The sequence below is a fragment of the Falco peregrinus genome, chromosome 15, assembly GCF_023634155.1.
Source record: "Falco peregrinus isolate bFalPer1 chromosome 15, bFalPer1.pri, whole genome shotgun sequence".
NCBI lineage: Eukaryota > Metazoa > Chordata > Aves > Falconiformes > Falconidae > Falco > Falco peregrinus.
Window position 1 is genome coordinate 5,951,863 of NC_073735.1, and position 20,137 is coordinate 5,971,999.

Here is a 20,137-nt window from a genome sequence, read left to right on the forward strand (position 1 = left end):
CCCACCCCGCTGTGCTGGTGAGAGGAGGTGGCCGTGGAAAAGCAGCTCTGGCAGGGAGAGCCGGGTGTGGATGGCTGGCGGGGGAATGGAGGGATGCTCCAGGAGCACCCGTCTCCTGGGGTGCGGGCTGGGGTGCCTGGGTGCTGCTGGGGGGGGTGGCTGACCCCCAAGAGCCGGTGTGGGCTGCACCCTCCTTTTGCCTGGGGCGGGGTGTGGGACAGGGAGCAGGGTGGGCTGGGTGCCATGAGGGTGGGGGGGGGGTAGGGAGTGCCACCACCTGCACCCTGGCTGGAGTGACCTTGGGGACAGAGATGGAAATGGGGATGGGAATAGGGATGGTGAAGGGATGGGGACAGGGACGAGGGTGATGATAGGGATGGGGACAGGATGGGGATGGAGACAGGGATGAGGTAGTGATGGGGACGGTGACAGGACAGGGATGGGGACAAGGACGAGGGTGATGATGGGGATGGGGACAGGGGCAAAAATGGGGGTTTTTGAAGTTGGGGGTGGCATGGGGACAGGATGAGGACAGGGATGATGGGGTTGAAGTTGGGGATGGGGACAGGAATGGGGCTGGGGACTGCGTCAGGGATGATGATGAGGATGGGGACAGGAACAGTGGTGGGGATGGGGATGGGGATGGTGGCAGAGGGTATGGGGACAAGGATGGGGACAAGGCTGGTGGTGGCAGCGGGGACAGTGACAGTGCCAGGGATGGTGACAGCAATGGGACAGGGATGCTAACGGTGACAGTGAGTGATGACGATGATGCTGGTGATGGCAAAGAGGAAGGTTGGTGCCCCCAGGCCCCCAGGCAGGGCACATCCCTGTGAGCAAGCCCAGCTGGGGAGAGCTGGGGAGGCCCGAATGCGCTGGTGGACCGGGGGGTGCCGCTGCCCGGCTTGGGGGGCCGCGCCGTGTTTTGGGGGCCAGCCGGAGCCAGCATCAGCGCACAGAGCCCACGGGCGACTTATGCAGTTGCTTAGCAACTCCCAAACCCGGATTAGAGGCGAGTGAGGCAGGCGATGGGGGGGCTGCGAGCTGCAGCCCCCCACATTGCCCTGGGCATCTCTCCTCTTTCCTGGGGTCCCCCCATCTCACCCCATCAGCCCTGGCACCTTGGCGTGGTCTGAAGGCAAAAGCAGGGTCCGCAGATAGCACTGAGGGCTGGAAAAATGGCTGGGTCTGCAGGTCTGACTGGAAACCCCCCCACATTTGGGGGGTGGGATGCTCCTGTGAGCAGGGGAGGGATCCCCAAACCTCAAAAATAGAGCCCCCTCCTCTGCGTAGAGTCCACGTCTGGGCACATCACCCCGGGCCTTCAGCAGATGCTCGGTGGGATGTAGTGTCCCGCCATGCCCACCCTTCCTTGTCATCCTCATCCTCGCCATCCTTGTCCTTACCATCCTCATCCTCACACTCCTCAGGACCAAGACCGAAGTAGGTCATGAAGGTTTTACCCCCGTGTCCCGTGCAAACAAACCCAGGGGGCAAAACCCTCCTCCAGCATCACTGCGGGCCAAGCAACACCCCCCCCAGACAAATAACCCATCACCCCCCTTTTGTCGCAGCTTCACCCCTCTCCGTCCCCCAAAAAGTCGCTGCAAATTTCAGCACGGCCCTATTAAACCCGCCACACCGAGGGCGAAACCCGAAAGCGCCGTTAAATATTTGATCGCATCCTCTGCGTGTAATTTTATATTACACAAAACTCCGACGCGAGCTGCCGGCTCCTTTAAGCATTAGGAGGGAGTTGGAGGCTGCGAAATAAAATTGGAGGAGGTTAAAAAAAAAAAAAAAAAAAAAAAAAAAGAGGAGAAAGGGAAAAAAAAAAAAAAAAAAAAAGAAACACCCCCCCAACTAAAAGCCTGGCAGGGGTGTAGGGCTGATAGGCTCGCCCGGAGGAAAGCACATTACGTAGGCAAGCGGCTCCGCTCAACTTGCCACCTGCGCCGGGAGAGCTGCCGGGGAAGCGAGACCCTGCCGGAGCCCCTCGCCCATCGCTGGCCGCCCACCCGTCCTCCGCCATGGACTGCTGCAACGTAGGTTTCCCCCTTTCCCCCCAGCATCTCACCTTTCTGCATTTAATTGATTAATATTGTTATTGCCCCCCCCCCCCCCCCCAACCTCCTCCTGGAGCGGGGTACGGGGGCGGTGGAGGGGATTTGGGGTGGTGATGTAGGTGGGGGGGTATTTGCAGGGGGGTGATGCTGCGGATGGGTGCTGCACCCAACAGCTCAACCAACTCTGCGTCCATCCCCCCCTCACCCGGTGCTGCTGCAGCCCCCCAGGCCCATACCCCCACCCCAGAGCCCCCCCCCCCCTCCCATTTCACACCAGTTCAGGATCCATCCCGCTGGGGCCAGCAGCCAGCCTGCACCATGGGCAGCATCCCATATCCCGGTCAGGAAAGTCCCCCCATCCCCAAATCCAGCTGCCAGGATGAGGGGTTCTGCTTTTATTCAGCTTTTTCTCACTTCACCCCCTGCTCCCCGCCCCCCCCCAATTCCAATTACTCTCCAGGCAGGATCAGGGGTGGCTTGATGAATAAAGGGATAAATTGGGGCAAGCAAGGGGGCTGTACCCCTCCGTCCCCACCTGAGGGTGAGCACCCCTTGCCACCCAACCGCCAGTCGGCTCAGGGAGCTGATCCAGCGGGAAAGCACAACGTTTTTCCTCCCTTTCTCCCTCCCCTCCCTCTTTTTTTCCCCCTTTTCCCCCTTTTTTCCCCTTTTTTCCCCCTCCTGCTTAGCCGCCAGCAGACAGTAGCTCCCATCTCCCCTCCTGGGCACCTCCAGAGAGGCAAAGCCCACCCTGGGTATAGGATTTATCCCCCCTGGATATAGGATATTCCCCGCCATATATAGGATTTCTCCCTCTAAATTTAGGATTTTTCCCTGGATACAGGTTTTTACCCTCTGCATGTAGGATTTCTCCCCCTGGATATAGGATTTCTCCTCTGGATATAGGTGTCTGTCATCGTCCCCCCATATAGGATTTCTCCCCTGCATATAGGATTTCTTTCCTGGATATAGGCTTTCTCCCCCTGGGTATAGGTTTTCTCTCCTGAATATAGGATTTCTTTCCTGGATATAGTATTTCTCCCCCTGGATATAGGATTTCTCTCCTGGATATAGGTCCCTGCTCCCCCATATAGGATTTCTCCCCTGAATATAGGATTCCTTCCCCCTGGATATAGGATTTCTTCCCCCTGGATATAGGATTTCTCCCATGGATATAGGATTTCCAGCCCTGGCTATAACATTTCCACCCTGGACATATCATTTCCCCCTCGGACCCGTCACTTAAGCCGCCGCCGCTCTTTTGCTCCCCTCACCTTTCACGACAGTAAAACAACCCGAGCAACTTTACGGAGCCGCGGCAAGCTCCGAGGGGAAGAGCATCCTCCTCAAATCTGCAGCTTCCAAAAAAACCCAAAACTCTTTTTAAGTCCTTTAAAGCCCTCCTGGGGTGATGAGAAGGATGCACCCCCGCCGCTGCTGGCACCAGAGTGTCCAGCACCAGCTTGCTCCTGTCTCGTTTATTTTTCCCGTGGGATTTTTCCCTCCTTGACCTCGGCGCTGGGTCCAACCGCTCCGGTGGGATGTGGCAGCAGGGGAGTGGGCTGTGGTGATTTATCCCTGGGGAGGCTTTTCCTCCCCTCCGGCATCACTCCCTTCCCTAATTTCCTGGTGTTTTCAGCCAAAGCCCTGAGGAGGTATGCGGGAAGATGCAACAGGCTGTGAGGGAAGGGGAAACTGAGGCAGAGCCAGCTTGGCTTGTGCAGTGTGACCCCCCCTGTGCCAAAAATCCCCTCCCTCAAACCCACCCTCTGCTCCCATGGATGTTCCTCTCCCTGTATCACACCCCTCGAGGAAGCCGGATCCAGCCCCAGCGGGGCTGGTGGGGTCCGGCTTCCTGCAGCCAGGTGGTCCAGGGGATAGATTTAGGGATGAGCAGGGGGCGAAGCATCTCCCCCTGCCGCACCTTTGGTTGCCCATCCCCTGAGACACCCGCAAGGCACCCTGATTTTTAGCAAAGGACCCTGATTTTTAACAAAGGACCCTGATTTTTAGCCAAGAAACCTAACTTTTAGCACAGGGGCTAATTTAGGACCTTATTTAATGGATTTAATTGGGGAGGGATGCCCTTTCTGGCGTGCCACCGGCCATAACCCTCCTGTTGGCGCCAGCAGGAGGGAGCCTGCACAAAGCTGGACGAGGACATCCTGGACATCCCTTTGGATGATCCTGACGCCAACGCGGCGGCCGCCAAGATCCAGGCTAGTTTCCGCGGCCATATGACCCGCAAGAAGATCAAAGGGGGTGAGATCGATCGGAAAACCAAGGACGCCGAGTGCGCCAACAGCACCCGCGGCGGCGACCTCCGCAACGGCGACTAGGTACGCCCCGAATCTCCCTTTTTCCCTCCAAAATCAGGTCATTTTTACAAGGATGCTGCTCCAAGCATCCTTCCCCATGCCGATTCGGGACGGAGAAGGGATTTTTCTTCCCAGGAGGTGAAAGCATGCAGGCAGGCAGCCCCTGCCTGCCCTAATTTTGGGAGCGCGCCGTAGTAGTTAGCATGGGAAGGCGAAGCCCTAGATTTGAATTGAATTTCTCCCTTAGCAACACCACCCCAAACGCCTCGCCTCAGCACATGCTATTTTTAAAAGCCTATGTCACAGTCTCCTGGCAGGAAAAGGTAAATTTAAAAAGCGCCCACGATGCCGAGGCCGCGTGGCATTGGGGCCTGGGGGGGTGGTTGTGCCATGCCCTGTGCCGTGCCGGCGTGGCGAGCAGAGAACGGCCCCGGCTGCGCCGAAGGCTGGTTTGGGATTAGTGGTGGGGAGGTCTTGCTGCCGGCTTGGCCACGTGTGTGTGTGTCGGGGCTGGTGGGGATGCAGATGGGATGGAACTGGGGTGCAGTGGGGATTCAACGGGGATGAAGCAGGGATGCGGTAAGGATGCAATGGGGGTACAGTGAGAGTTCAGTGGGGATGCACTAAAGGATGCAGTGGGAATGCAGTAGGAAAGAACTGGGGATGCAGTGGGGACCAAACTAAAGATGCAGTGGGGATGCAGTGGGGATGCAGTGGGGATGCAAGCGGGATGAACTGGGTATGCAGTGAGGATGCAGTGAGAATGCAGTGGGAATGAGCTGAGGATGCAACAGGGATTCAGTGAGGATGCGATGAGCACGGACTGAGTATGCAGTGGGGATGCAATCGGGATGCAGTGGGGATTCAGCGAGGGTGCTGTGGGGCTGCACTGGAAAGGCAATGGGAAAGCAACGGGCAGTCAGTGGGGCTGCAGTGGGGATTCAGCGAGGATGCAGTCGGGAGTCAGTGGGACTGCAGGGAGGATGCCATGGGGATGCAACAGGGAAGCAACTGCCAAGTGTAGGGGCTGTGAAGCTTATTAGGGCCATGGGGTTTGTTAGGGCTGCCTCGTTAGGTGGGCTGGGCAGGCTTGCATCGGGTGAGCTGGGTTCACCCCCTCCCACCGGGGTCCTCTGGCCTGGGGGGCCCAGGCTGGGTGTCCCCCCACCCCTGCTGCTGGGATGGGGCTGGGCGAGGGCAGGTTGCAGGCAGCAGGACACGGGTGCAGGAGCAGGGCACAGGCAGGGTGTGGGCGGGCTGCAAGTAGGGCATGGGCAGGGTGCAGGCAGGGTGTGGGCAGGGCATGGAGAGGATGAGAGCTGCAGGAGCAGGGCGTGGGCAGGGTGCAGGCAGGGGTGCTGGCAGGGAGGGGACGGGGCGCGGAGAGGGTGCAGGATGCAGCAGCAAGGTGCAAGAACAGGGCACGGGCAGGGTAGGGGCAGGGTGGAGGGGCAGGGTGCAGGCAGGGTGCAGGCAGGACACAGGGTGCAGGAGCAGGGTGCAGGCAGGGTGCAGGGACAGGGTGCAGGCAGGACACAGGGTGCAGGAGCAGGGTGCAGCAGCAGGGTGTGGGCAGGGTGCAGGCAGGGCACAGGGTGCAGGAGCAGGGTGCAGGCAGGGCGCAGGGTGCAGCAGCAGGGTGTGGGCAGGGCGCAGGGTGCAGGAGCAGGGTGCGGGCAGGGCGCAGGGTGCAAGAGCAGGGTGCAGGAGCAGGGTGCAGGAGCAGGGTGCAGGAGCAGGGTGCAGGGTGCAGCAGCAGGGTGCAGGAGCAGGGTGCAGGCAGGACACAGGGTGCAGGAGCAGGGTGCAGGCAGGGTGCAGGGACAGGGTGCAGGCAGGACACAGGGTGCAGGAGCAGGGTGCAGCAGCAGGGTGTGGGCAGGGTGCAGGCAGGGCGCAGGGTGCAGGAGCAGGGTGCAGGCAGGGCGCAGGGTGCAGCAGCAGGGTGCAGGGTGCAGGAGCAGGGTGCAGGAGCAGGGTGCAGGAGCAGGGTGCAGGCAGGGCGCAGGGTGCAGCAGCAGGGTGCGGGCAGGGCGCAGGGTGCAGGAGCAGGGTGCAGGAACAGGGTGCAGGCAGGGCGCAGGGTGCAGGAGCAGGGTGCAGGGTGCAGGAGCAGGGTGCAGGCAGGGCGCAGGGTGCAGGAGCAGGGTGCAGGGTGCAGGAGCAGGGTGCAGGCAGGGCGCAGGGTGCAGGAGCAGGGTGCAGGGTGCAGGAGCAGGGTGCAGGCAGGGCGCAGGGTGCAGGAGCAGGGTGCAGGAGCAGGGTGCAAGCAGGGCGCAGGGTGCAGGGTGCAGGAGCAGGGTGCAGGAGCAGGGTGCAGGCAGGGCTGACTGCTCTCTCCTTGCTTGCAGGGGCCACCAGGCGCTCCCCGGACCCCCTCACCGCCGAGCCCCCGCTGACCACAGAGGCCCAGGAGCCCCCGCTTCGCCCCGCCACCCCCCCGCATGCACCCCCCGGGGTCCCCCCACAGCCAGGCTCTGCCCCTGCCCCCGGCCGCTGCCCCCCTGCCCCAGCCCCCCCCCACCCCAATAAACATCCCTGCCAGAGGCCCTGCCTGTCCTTGGTGCCCTTCGATGTCACCCGGCAGAGTGGTGAGGTCACAGCGGCGCGAAGGTGGGATGGTCACGGGGCGGGTGATGCCATACATGCATGTGTGACGTCACTGGCAGGCGTGTGGTGGCTGGTGTGACACCATCCAGGCACGTGTGACATCACTGCAGGGTGTGCGATGGCTGGCGTGACGTCACGCAAGCGTGCGTGGTATGGCATGATGCCGCTCCTGGGTGGGAGACAGCTCATGTCACGCTTTGCAGCCATGAGCTGGGTGGTGTGACGTCACTGCTGGACGTGTGACAGCTGGTGTGACATCACATAGGCATGTGTCATGTCACCCCTGGCTGTGTGATGGCGGGTGTGACATCACACAGGCGCACACGACATCGCCGATGGATGCGGCAGCCAGCGGGGGGTCACACCGGCATGAGCTGGGTGCTGTGATGTCACACACTCGTTGTGACATCATCCTGCCTGACACAGGGTGTGACATCACGGTGACGGACCAGCGATGGGCCTTGGGGTGTGACAACACACACATGCCACAGAGGCTACCCTGAGGACCCCGGCCGGTGCGCTGTGACATCACACAGCCGCTATGACATCACCCGGAGGGACATGGGGCCCCCAACTCCCTGAATCCCCACAAACTCACCCAAAACGAAGGCGCCGAACAGCGCGGCCACTTTTAATCAGAAAACCCCTAAAAAAAGTGCGTGCCCCACCCCCACCCCCGACCCCTCGTTTGCCCCCCCTGCTTCTAATGCTCTTTTATGAAAAAATCCCCCATTTCAACTGATATATATATATATATATATATATATATATAAAAAAAAAAAAAGAGGATCCCCCCCTCCAGGCGGGGCCAGGGCTATTTTGGGGTGTTATATTTACGGGGAGACTCGGCCCCCCCAAACCCGAGGAGCCTCCCGCATCCATTAAACAACCCCACGACGAGTCCAGCTGCTTGAGGCGTCTTTTAAAAAGGAAAAAACCAACCCAAAAAGGGGAAAAAAAAACACCCCAGAAAATGGGGGGGTGTCTGCGTTCTGCATACGAGCACCCCTTTCTTTTGGGGGTGGGGGGGCTCACACCAAGGAGCCGGCTCGGCTCTGTGCCGGCACCATGACGGGGATGGCGCCTGCCCGTGCCAAGCTGGAGGGGGGCAACGACCCCGGGGGGGCGGCCGGATCCTGGCGGCGCTGGGGGACCCCGTTAATGGTGGGGGGGGAGAGGCTGGGGACGCGTCCCCCTCCCCGGGGTGGGGGTCCCCGGTAGCTGCCGGTGGTGGTGAGGATGGAGGCGGTGTCGGAGGGGGGTTTGGCACCGTAGGGTCTCTCCCGGGTGCCGGCGATGGAGGACAAGGTGCTGGTTTTGGAGATGGTGTCTGAAGCCGGGCTCCTCGCCCACGTGGGGGTTTTGGGGGCCACGGCGTCTTCCCTGCCGAGAGGGGACAACGTCGGAGAGATCAGCGCTGAGCAAGCCCAATATTCCCCTCCCCAGCAGCCCCCCACCAAAGCAATGGGGCCCCCAAGATTGTGCCACAGCTCCTGGACCCCAAAAGAGGGGAGCAAGAGGGAAAGGGGGGGGAAACAGAAGCGGAAAATGCCCTTGTTAATTCTGAAACCTAATGACGGCTGGCTGGAGATGGAAACCTCCTCCCCCATTAGCTCTGAAAACTAGCAATGACTGGCCAGAAATGGAAACCTCCTCCCCACTCCCGTTAACTCTGAAACCTAATGATGACTGGCCAGAGATGGAAACCTTCCTCCCCACCCCTCGTTAACTCTGAAACCTAATGATGACTGGCCAGAGATGGAAACCTCCTCCTCCCTCATTAACCCTGAAAGCTAGCGATGACAACTTGAACCGCCTCCGCAGGAGGGGCGCCTCACTTGATCTCGTTGGCTGCCTCCTCCTGGCAGTCACGTTTCTTCCTCCGGTAGCCCACGACTCGCTGGGCGAAGAAGATGACAGTGGCAAGGGCACCCAGGGAGCCCAGCACGGCGCCGGCGATGACTGCTTTGGTGCTAGCTGCCGGAGAGAGGCAGGGAGGTGGCGGGGACGGGGGGAGGTCGCCTCCCTCCTTATTTCCATGTGGACCCCACAGGGACCTCGTGGGGACCGTGCTCCCACCCTCCCCAGCCCTGTGGACACGTACTCAGTACTCACTTGAGTGCACCTCCAGGAGGATGCTGCACTCGGCTGAACCCGCTTGGTTCTCAGCCACGCAGACGTAGAGACCCGACATGTCCAGGGAGAGGTTGGTCAGCTTGAGGGTGCCCCTGGCCCGGTCTGCGGGCGAGAAATTCAGGTGCTGCCCTGGGACCACTGGCCTGTGCCCCCCAAAACCTCCTTGGGCAGGGAGCGGGCAGGGTTAGGGGGACATTGCCCTGGGGCAGGGTTAGGGGGACACTCCCCTGGGGCAGGGTTAGGGGGACACTCTCCTGGGGCAGGGTTAGGGGGACATTGCCCTGGGGCAGGGTTAGGGGGACACTCTCCTGGGGCAGGGTTAGGGGGGACAGTGCCCTGGGGCAGGGTTAAGGGGACACTGCCCTGGGGCAGGGTTAGGGGGACACTCCCCTGGGGCAGGGTTAGGGGGACAGTGCCCTGGGGCAGGGTTAGGGGGACAGTGCCCTGGGGCAGGGTTAGGGGGACACTCTCCTGGGGCAGGGTTAGGGGGACACTCCCCTGGGGCAGGGTTAGGGGGACACTCTCCTGGGGCAGGGTTAGGGGGACATTGCCCTGGGGCAGGGTTAGGGGGACACTCCCCTGGGGCAGGGTTAGGGGGACACTCCCCTGGGGCAGGGTTAGGGGGACATTGCCCTGGGGCAGGGTTAGGGGGACACTCCCCTGGGGCAGGGTTAGGGGGACATTGCCCTGGGGCAGGGTTAGGGGGACACTCTCCTGGGGCAGGGTTAGGGGGACACTCCCCTGGGGCAGGGTTAGGGGGACATTGCCCTGGGGCAGGGTTAGGGGGACACTCCCCTGGGGCAGGGTTAGGGGGACATTGCCCTGGGGCAGGGTTAGGGGGACACTCCCCTGGGGCAGGGTTAGGGGGACAGTGCCCTGGGGCAGGGTTAGGGGGACACTCCCCTGGGGCAGGGTTAGGGGGGACAGTGCCCTGGGGCAGGGTTAGGGGGACACTCCCCTGGGGCAGGGTTAGGGGGACATTGCCCTGGGGCAGGGTTAGGGGGACATTGCCCTGGGGCAGGGTTAGGGGGACACTCCCCCTGGGGCAGGGTTAGGGGGACATTGCCCTGGGGCAGGGTTAGGGGGACATTGCCCTGGGGCAGGGTTAGGGGGACACTCCCCTGGGGCAGGGTTAGGGGGACACTCCCCTGGGGCAGGGTTAGGGGGACAGTGCCCTGGGGCAGGGTTAGGGGGACACTCTCCTGGGGCAGGGTTAGGGGGACATTGCCCTGGGGCAGGGTTAGGGGGACACTCCCCTGGGGCAGGGTTAGGGGGACATTGCCCTGGGGCAGGGTTAGGGGGACATTGCCCTGGGGCAGGGTTAGGGGGACACTCCCCTGGGGCAGGGTTAGGGGGACATTGCCCTGGGGCAGGGTTAGGGGGACACTCTCCTGGGGCAGGGTTAGGGGGACAGTGCCCTGGGGCAGGGTTAGGGGGACACTCCCCTGGGGCAGGGTTAGGGGGACATTGCCCTGGGGCAGGGTTAGGGGGACACTCCCCTGGGGCAGGGTTAGGGGGACATTGCCCTGGGGCAGGGTTAGGGGGACACTCCCCTGGGGCAGGGTTAGGGGGACATTGCCCTGGGGCAGGGTTAGGGGGACAGTGCCCTGGGGCAGGGTTAGGGGGACACTCTCCTGGGGCAGGGTTAGGGGGACACTCCCCTGGGGCAGGGTTAGGGGGACAAAGCTGAAAGCATCCCCCAGCTGAAGCTTCCCAGGATTTTCCAACCCCCCCGCCCCCCGCCCCGCCAGCCCCCCGCTGTGCCACCTTACCCTGGGCAGGGGGGGAAGAAGACCTGCAGGGTGGGGGCCGTGCGCTGCCACTGGTACCCGGGCGAGGGCTTCCCCTTCTCGGAGGCACAGCTCAGCGTCACGTTGGCTCCCACGGTGGGGCTGCCGTGCAGCTGGCAGCTGGGGGTGGCTGGTGGCACTGCAGGCACCCACATTAATCCCCAGAGACACCGGGGGTGGGGGGTGGGGGAGGGGGATTGTCCAAAGGAGCCGGGGGTGACCAGCGGAGCCTTACCCAGGACGGTGAGGTTGATGACACCGATGTTCTTGCCTGTGCTGGTGTCGTCATCCACCACGTTGACGGTGCACATGTACTGGCCCGAGTCACGCTCCCGGGTGGCGTTGATGAACACCGAGATGTTGTGGGTGAGGATGGGGTACAGGAACCCCACGCGGGGCTTCAGCTCTGTCTCCTCCACCTTTGCCACCCCGTCCAGGTAGGTCAGGATCTGCATGGGGGAAAACACCTGCTTGGTCACATCTGGATGGTGTTGCAGGAGAGGAACCCCTCTGACAAATCCTAAATTTTGTGGAGTAGCCGTTGCTGCAGGAGCTCCCCGCATCCTCAGGTGTCCTGAGCATCCGTGGCATGGGAACCGTGGGCATCTCCCCACCGTGGGCAGCACAAGTACCCCCCTGCCATGGGCACCATGGCAGCTGCCCTGTCATGAGCATCTCCCCATCATGGGCACCACGCTCATCCTCCCATCACGGGCACCACACGCATCCTCCCATCACGGGCATCTCCCCATCACAGGTACCATGAGCACCTCCCCAGCACAGGCACTATGATCATGCCCCCACTGTGGGCATCTCTGCATCATGGGCACCATGAGCATCCCCCAGTCCTGGGCATCTTCCCTTCATGGGTATCTCCCTGTTGCAAGCACCACGGACATGCTCCCATCGTGGGCACCGACCCATCATCACGAGCTTCCCCCCGTTGCAGGCACCTCTGCATCATGGGCACCACAATCATCCCCCCACTGTGGGCACCTCCCCAGTGTGGGCACCATGAGCATCTTCCTACCAAGGGCATCTCCCCATCTTGGCTACCTCCCCACTGTGGGCACCACAAGCATCTCCCCATTGCAGGCACCACAGACATGACCTCATCGTGGGCATCTACACGTCAACATCACCATGAGCATCTCCCCATCAAGGGCGCCTCTCCATTGCAGGCACCATGAGCTTGCCTGTCATGGGCACCGTGGGCACCTCCATGTAGTGGGCACCTCTGCATGGTGGGCACCATGAGCAGCTCCCCATCATGGGCACCTCCCCATCATGGGCACCACTCCCTGGTGGGCACCACGAGCATCTCCCCATCATGGGCACCATGGGCACCACTCCATCACGGGTACCATGAGCATCTCGCCATCATGGGCGCCACTCCATCATGGGCACCATGAGCTTTCCCCCCACCACAGGCACCACAGGCACCTCCCCATTGCAGGCGCTACTGGCATGGCCCCATCATAGCCATCTCCCCATCACAAGTACCATGGGCACCTTCCCATGGTGGACCTCTCCTCATCATAGGCACCACAAGCATCTCCCCATCGCGGGCACCTCCCCACCATGCGCACTGCCTGGCTTGTCCCCTCCCTCTCCCCCCACATCCCCTCCCCACTTCTCACCTGGAAGGGGCCAGCATCTTCCTTGTTCAGCAGCCAGGTGATGTAGGGCTTCTTCTGGGAGTGGCTGGTGTACCAGGCGGGCAGCACCGCTTGCTGCCCCTCCACCGAGAAGACCAAGCTTGTCCCCACGTGCACCTCCAGCACAGCCGAGGAGACACCTGCCCACAGCCGGAGAGAGAAGAAACGGGACGTGACTCAACCCCATGCCATTTTCCCACAAAACCCCACCAATTGTTGCAAATCCTCCCCATTCCCAAGGGAAACCCAACAATCCCAAGTTATTGCCGGGAGCTGGGCCAGCAGAACGTTCTTCCTCCTTCCCTGCCATGGGAAGGGCTTTCCGGCCGCTCTGGAGGATGCAGGACAATGCCGCTCCCTCCCATCCCCCTTTTACCCCCTGCCTGGGGTGGGGAAACCCCCCCAACTCCTGGGGGACCGCTGCCTCTCCCCAGGGGGCTCCCGCAGCCGGACACCCCCCTTTAGCACAGCACTGGGGTACCCCTGACCACCCCGATGTTGCACCAGATCCTCCATCCCATGGGATTTATTTTGAGGGGAGGCGCCCACATGCACCCCACAAGGCCTTCCTGTCATCCAGCACCCCCCCTTTCTGCTGCTGGTGCTAAACTGGGATTATTCACAGGTGGCCTCCCCTGAACCCCCATCTCACCCCATCCCAACTCCTATCCCATCCCAAATACCCCATCCTTACACTCCCTGTGTCCCAGCATCCCCCCCAAACGCCACTGGGAGGAGGCAATGGGATACCGGTGGGTACCACGGACCGGAGAAGGATGCTCCAGCTCCCAGGGGAAGATTACTCCCCGGCTTTGCCTGTAAGGCTCAGCCGGAAAATTAATCGGCTCAGGCGAGGTCGGGTTTGCGCTGGGGTTTGTTTGGTTTTTTTTTTCCCGGGGGAATGCCACCGAGGACCTGCATCCCGGCAGCTCCATCCCTGCATCCCGCCCATCGATCCATGTCCCCAGCTGGCCCCAGTCCTGCCAGCGCCCCAGGGATGCTCTGGGTTGGGATGCAGGGTGGGAAGGATGATGCTACCCCATCATCCCAAATCTTTGCTGCCACCTGGAATTTGGGGAAAAAAAACCTGGTTTTGAAGGATTTAGGGAGGCTCCAACAGCCTCACCTTCTTCTCTACAGACTCAAGGGTTTTAATTTGATATTTCCAGGGTGGGAAGAGGAAAACAAGGCCCCAGGGGGTATTTTTAGCCTCCTCCCTGCATCCGTTCATCCCCCTCCCGACAAGGCATCGGCACAGTTTCCGGACGGAGCCTTCCAGCTCCAGGCAGGAAACTCTGCTTCGGCCGATAAGTCTTCCCAGGAATTTAAAAAAAAAAAATAAAAAAAATCAAATTTCCCTTCTCTGGTGAAAAACCGGGAGAAATCAGCCCCAGTCTGGTGAGGATGCTTAAAAATAGCTCACCCAGGCTAAGAACATAAACCCTTAAGTCCTGGCGAGGGGGAAGAAAAACGGCTGCCGGGCGAGGGAGGTGGCAGGGGGGAGCCTGCGTGCCACCCTAGCGTGGGCAAAATAATTGCTGCTATTATTATTATTAATTATAGACAGCTATGGCATGGAATAAAATCAACAGTATGGAAAAAGAACGTTAATTGTCTTGGAAATCTATGTCACGATCAAGATAGTTGTATTAAATTTAGTATAGAAGAAAATATATGATATCTAATAATTCTGTTGTAATTTATATAGTAAAATAGATAAGAGATAATATGCATTCTATAATCATAAATATACATATATAGTATAATAATCACAAATAAGCATATGTTTTTATAAGAACAGTGATAATAGTGGGGATGTGATAGTGCTATTAGTTACCATAACACTCATAGGAATGATAGTAGTGATAAAACCGATGTTAATTCTAATAATAATGATGTTAATGTTAATGCTAATAATAATAATAATATAGTTCATTAATGATGCAGATGGCATCATTAAATGACACCAGAGCTCCTAAACTTCTGTGCATCCCCAACAGCTGGGAAAATCCAGGTTTTTTCAGCCCAGCTTCTCCATCACTGTACATATAATTGTATTAAATTTAGATAATCTAGAAGAAAATATGATGTATATAATAATTATATTGTATTTTCTATAATAAAAGAGATAATGTCATGTACATTATATAATAATTATGAATATAATTATATTTTATAACAATGAAAATGATAGTTATATTAATTATATTATTGTTATTATTATTATGGCTCATTAATGATGCTAATGGCATCATTAAATGACACCACAACTCCTAAACCTCTCTGCCTCCCCAACAGTTGGGAAAATCCCGGTTTTCCAGCCCCGCTCCTCCATCAGCAACATTTTTTGGGCACAAAAAAGGTGATGGGCCAACAGGCGCTGCGGGTCCCTGGGGAAATCCAGGCTCTGGAAGATGAAAAGATGCTCCGGCACCGCCTGTCGTACCCCAAGGCATCCAAACAGCCCCATGTACTGCAACTGCAGCAAACCTGCCGGTGCCGGCTGCGGGCCAGGCCCCCCGTGCCCTCACCAGGGTGTGTTAACTCTGAAACCTAATGATGACGATGTTAATAGCGCTCTGTGGTTGCAGCTTTGCTCTGTCATCCTGAAACCGCGGTGGCAGGAGATTGCAGCTCCATCATCCCCCCCTCCAGCACAACAGGGAGAGGTGGATGGATCCAAATCTGGAGGCTGCTCGGTCCCCAAAATCCCCTTTTTCTTGCAGAATTCACCCCAAATTTCTCATCTGGGACAAATCTGACCCTAAAAAAGGGTTGGGAGAGCTGGTGCTCGAGCTGCAGGCAGGGGACCGAACCCTTTGGCATCAGCTCCAGCTTTAGCCACCTCGCCGCTTCAAATCCTCTAATGCTTTAACCAGATCGAAAAAATTAAGCTGCTCCCAGTGCTCATAGGCATATCAGCGGGGGTGGGGGGGAACCCTGGGACCGCCCGGCTGCTCTTTGGGCTGAAAAATCTGGATTTTTATCCAGCTGCCCTGAGCTAAGCACCTGCCCAGGAGTTTTCCCTCTGCTCCAGGCCATCTGCTTGGATTTTTTTCCATATGGAAAAAAAAACCCTTTACATTTACCTTTCGAAATACTTTTACATTTTTCCCCCCCCCGCGGAAAAAAAAAATAAATCTTTAAATGCACCTTTGAATTTTTTCCCTAGGAAAAAAATACCTTTAAATCCTTGCGCACCTGCAGCAACCTCGGGATTCATCCCCACACCTATATTAAACACCCCATCCTCATCCAAAATCGCATCGTTTCACCCCAAAAAAGCTGCTTCCCAGCTCAAGGTGCAGCCTGGACCTCCCCCCAAATTATCCCCCCCTCCCCAAATCAGCATTCCCCCCCCCCCCAACCCCCCCCCCCCCCGACCCTATAAGCTATTAACCGTATGGGGAATTAATGCCTGGAGGCGGTTGGGGTTTGATGACCCCATTCGATAGGATTAAGGCGCCGGAGTCATGTGAAACCCAGACCCAAATTAAATCCTGAGAGACCAAGTTTGGGATTTAAAACACACAGCGGGAATCTGGCCGGAAAAATGAGTCCTTAAAAAAAAAAAATAACCCTTGGAAAAAGGTCAAGGAGCATCTCAGCGATGCGACGCAGCCACCCAGCTTTTTTTTATTATTATTTTTGGGGGATTTTTTTTTTTTTCTCCCCTTAACTCCAACTATTTATAAACGGGCAGATAGGAGATGCCGGGCTGCGGAGCAGCGTCCGTTGGGAAAATCCACGGTGGCTTTTCTCATGACCCTGGGCGGGGGTGAGGGGCAGAAAGCGCCGTATCCTCCAGAGAGACCAAATTTGGGGAAAAAGAATTAAATAAAATAATAATAATAATACTACGTGACTTTGCTACAGATGGAAACGCGCTTTAATTCCTGATGCGGGAGACGGAGGCGGCGATGGGATGGGAATGGGGATGGGATGGGGACAAGGATGCTGAGCATCACCCCTCATTCCGCTTATCCCCATCACGATCCCGTACGGAGCCTGCAGGGTGGGGACGGGCTGTTTGAAAGCGAATTTCCAAGGAATAACACCCGTTTGGGGCTTCAAAGCATCTTTTTGCTGCGGTTTTGTGCTCTTGGGCTCTACAGCATCACCCCCCAGGGCTCGGCATGACTTTTCTGGGGGGATCCATGAGGACCCCATGCAAATTAACGCTGTCGGGCTGCAGCAAAGGAGCATCCCGGTGGGATTTAAGGATGAAGTGACCACCACGCCTCATCTCAACGCCCTTCAATTAACTTTTATCAAGGAAAAAAAAACCTTCCAGGAGGGAAAATCAGTGGCTCCGGGTGCAGGGACCCCCACCCAGCATCCCGCCAGGGAGGAAACGCCACTGCCATTGTTTTTGGGGCCATTTCCTTTCCCCAAAGGCCTCTCCTCCGCTGGGAACGCCAAGGGATGTTTGCCTTTGGAGCAACCATGGCGTTTCCAAAAAAACTCAAATAGGGCTAGAGATTAGGGGAGGAAGGAGGGGAAAATGCCAGAGACAGAGGGAGGTTGAGACCCGTCACCCCAAAACCCACTGGGGTGGCCGTAAAGCACCAGTCAACAAGGGAAGGGGCAGGTTTTTATGGGAAAGAGGAAAAAAATTTGATTTTTTCCTGCCCGACGCCATGCAGGGAGGTGAATTACTGGCTCTGGCACATCGGGGTCCCCCCGCCATGGGGTGGCTTTTGGTTTGGGGGTGCTGGAAGGTGCCATTCAGCAGCTCCAAGGAACAAAGTGGCTTTTCCCGGGGGACCCTGATTTCTTCCTCTTGGGGCACCCCAAAGAGGGGATGGGGGTGGATCGCCACACACACACCCCCCCCAGCACCCACTTTCCTGTTGGGGTGGGGGGATCGAGAGCACGGAGAGGGGCTGGGGAGTGCCATGAGTCCCCCGGTACCCCTGTGTCCCACCCGGTGCCCCATGAAAGCTCCCCAGGGGGGGTCCCTGGGCTCCCATGCATCTGGCTGGATGCCCCCCCACTGCTCCGCACCCTGCTCAGTGAGCCCCCAGTACCCCCGCGTCCTGCCCGGTGCCCCCCAGCTCCTCCACACCCTGCCTGGTGCATCCCGGTACCCCCATGTCCTGCCCGGTGCCCCCCCAGAACCCATGGGTCCTGTCCGGTGCTCTCCCAGTACCCCTGGGTCCTGCCTGGTGCGCCCCCCAGTATCCCGGGTCCTACCTGGTGCCCCACCAGTACCACCCCAGTACCCCATGTCCCGCCCGGTGCCCCCCCCCCCCAGTATTCCGGGTCCTCCCCGGTGCCCCCCCCCCCCCCCGGTACACCGGGTCCTCCCCAGTACCCCCCCAGTACCCCTGGGTCCTGCGCGGTACCCACCCGGTATCCCGGGTCCTCCTCGGTGCCCCCCCCGGTACCTTGGGTCCTGCCCGGTGCCCTCCTCGGTACCCCCCCGGTACCCCCCCGGTACCCTGGGTCCTGCCCGGTGCCCTCCCCCGGTACCAACCCGTACCCCGGGTCCTGCCCGGTGCCCTCCTCGATACCCCCCGGCACCCCCCGGGTACCGCGGGTCCTGCACGGTGCCCGCCCCCGGTACCCCCCGGTACCCCCCCGGCACCCCATGTCCTGCTCGGTGCCATCCCCGGTACCGCGGGTCCTGCCCGGTGCCCTCCCCCGGTACCCCCCCGGTACCCCGGGTCCTGCCCGGTGCCATCCCCGGTACCCCGGGTCCTGCCCGCTGCTTCTCTGGCTCCTGCACATCCTGCCCGGTCCCCCCCAGCTCGCCCCCCCCCCCCCGCACCCCCCCCGGTCCCCCCGGTCCCCCCGGTGCGGCGGGGCTCACCCAGCAGCGCAGCCAGCGCCAGCGCAGCCCGCGGCAGCGCGCCCATGGCCGGACCCGCAGGTGCCAGAGGGGGGGGGCCGGGACCCGGGGGGGGGGAGGGGGGGGGGGAGCCGCCCGCAGGTGGGGGCGGAGCCTCCGAGGGGGAGGGGCATGGGGAAGGGGCGGGGCCTCTTCCCACCCCAGGGGGGGGTATCCCAGCCCCAGGCACTGCCCTCCCCCCCCCCACACCGGGGTCCAAAGCAGCCCCCAGCCCCAGGCATGAAAACCAGCCCTGCACCGACAAATCGGTGGTAATCATTAATTATTTGGGTTATTATTAATTATGATATTAAGGGCACAATGTGGCACCCCAATGTCACCCACTGGGGGGGGCACAGGGACCCCTAAACCCTCCCCGGCTCCATCCTTCACCCTCCTCCTGCCAACACCCCCAGGGACCTTCAGATAAACACATTCATCCTTAAAAGCAAATCAAAAAATACCCCAAAAAAGGAGATTTGGGATTCTCCGGCTCCAGCTCCCTGGTTTCACGGAGCCTCGGGACGAATCCTGCCCGGCTCGGCCCAGGTTATCCCGGTCCTCGATCCAACCGGGGTCAGACCTCAAAGCAGGAGAGATTAGACGGTGGAGGAGGAGGAGGAGGAGGAGGAGGGGCGGGGGGGGGGGGTTGGAATTAATCCCTTCTCGCCCTCGTCTCCCCCTCTAAATCCAGCCCGGCCGCCGGGATTGCAGGATCCCGCCTCGGGGAGCGAGGAAGCTTTAGGGGGATCAACCTGGCCAGATCCCACCGGGATCCCACCTTCCCCCTGCCAGCACCTCCTGCCTACCACCTCACCTCCTGGTCCACCTGACGCTTCGCTCTCGCTCCTGGCAGAGGCTCCTGGGGGCAACTCGCCCTCTTTTGGGGACGTTCACCCTATTTCGGGCACCGGGAGTGAGGGATCGACCCCATCCTCCTCCTCCTCCTCCTCCTCCTCCTCCTCCTCCTCCTCCTCCTCTTCCTTCTCCTCTTCCTCTCTCCGCCATCTCAGGGCTCAACTGCATCCGAAGATGACGCCAAACGCCAGCCGGGCAGCGGTCCTCACGTTTTCAAACATTTTAGGCATCTCCACGGGGAAGGAAACCAGCTCCAGCGGCACTCCCCCCCCCCCCCAAAGAAAAATAAAAATAAAAATTAAACATCTCACATAATAACGACCCCTGGAACAAAGCCCTGGTGGAAATAACCCAGGAGAAGACCTTCGCATCCCGCCAGAATTCCCCCCTCGAGGAGGAGAAAGACATTTGCCGACGCCCGTACGTGTTTGTTTGATTTTATTAGGACCGACACATTCATCGTATGTCACAACTTCACCGATCGATGAGCTTTAGAAAATAAAAAACAACCGAAACCGCCAGCGCCAGCCAGCAAGATAATGGGGCTTATATAGTAACACGTCTGAAAAAGGCATTAAATGCGTCCTCCCCGTCCCCGTGTCCCCCCCCCGTCCCCATGTCCCTCCCCATCCCCAAATCCCACTTCCCCATTCTCACAGCTTTGATTGTATCCATAAGCATGGTTTGACAGGAAAAAAAAAAAAAAAAAATGTTTCCCAGCTGCCAGGTTATTCTCACAAAGAGGCTAACTAGAATTAAAAAAAAAAAAAAAACCCAAAAAAAAAACCCAACCAAAAAACCCCCAACCCCCCCCACCCCCCCCAAAAAAAACCCCCACAACAAACAAAAAAAAAAAAAAAAAGAAAAA

At 59.2% G+C, this 20,137-nt stretch overlaps 2 protein-coding genes across 4 annotated transcripts; one reads left to right on the forward strand and one right to left on the reverse strand.

Annotated features, from left to right (window-relative positions):
- Positions 1 to 1,869: 1,869 nt before the first annotated feature.
- On the forward strand, positions 1,870 to 6,931 carry NRGN (neurogranin). Of its 2 annotated transcripts, none has more exons than XM_055819547.1 (3): positions 1,870 to 2,045; positions 4,196 to 4,405; positions 6,736 to 6,931. In XM_055819547.1, exons 1-2 carry the CDS (start codon positions 2,031 to 2,033, stop codon positions 4,403 to 4,405), a joined length of 225 nt encoding a protein of 74 aa, XP_055675522.1. In that variant the 5' UTR covers positions 1,870 to 2,030; the 3' UTR covers positions 6,736 to 6,931. The 2 variants fall into 2 exon arrangements, with proteins under 2 accessions (XP_055675522.1, XP_055675523.1); XM_055819548.1 differs by having other exon boundaries at positions 4,199 to 4,405.
- Positions 6,932 to 7,809: 878 nt separating this feature from the next.
- Positions 7,810 to 19,526, reverse strand: ESAM (endothelial cell adhesion molecule). 2 transcript variants are annotated; one of them, XM_055819541.1, is made up of 7 exons: positions 19,229 to 19,526; positions 18,876 to 18,994; positions 12,561 to 12,718; positions 11,156 to 11,369; positions 9,110 to 9,232; positions 8,833 to 8,971; positions 7,810 to 8,377 (listed from the first exon to the last, which is right to left on the reverse strand). In XM_055819541.1, the coding sequence occupies exons 1-7, from the start codon at positions 19,435 to 19,437 to the stop codon at positions 8,026 to 8,028; spliced, it is 1,314 nt and encodes a 437-aa protein (XP_055675516.1). In that variant the 5' UTR covers positions 19,438 to 19,526; the 3' UTR covers positions 7,810 to 8,025. The 2 variants fall into 2 exon arrangements, with proteins under 2 accessions (XP_055675516.1, XP_055675517.1); XM_055819542.1 differs by lacking the exons at positions 18,876 to 18,994; positions 19,229 to 19,526 and adding an exon at positions 18,394 to 18,476.
- Between the last annotated feature and the right edge of the window lie 611 nt (positions 19,527 to 20,137).

Excerpts from the sequence above, each read along its gene's own strand:
- ESAM (XM_055819541.1), bottom strand. The coding sequence starts at position 19,437 with ATGCAGTTGAGCCCTGAGATGGCGGAGAGAGGAAGAGGAGAAGGAAGA. Across the intron at positions 9,233-11,155 it reads CATCAACCTCACCGTCCTGG|ACCGGGCCAGGGGCACCCTC; the intron begins GTAAGGCTCCGC and ends TCTCGCCCGCAG. Across the intron at positions 8,972-9,109 it reads CCTCCTGGAGGTGCACTCAA|CTAGCACCAAAGCAGTCATC; the intron begins GTGAGTACTGAG and ends TCTCTCCGGCAG.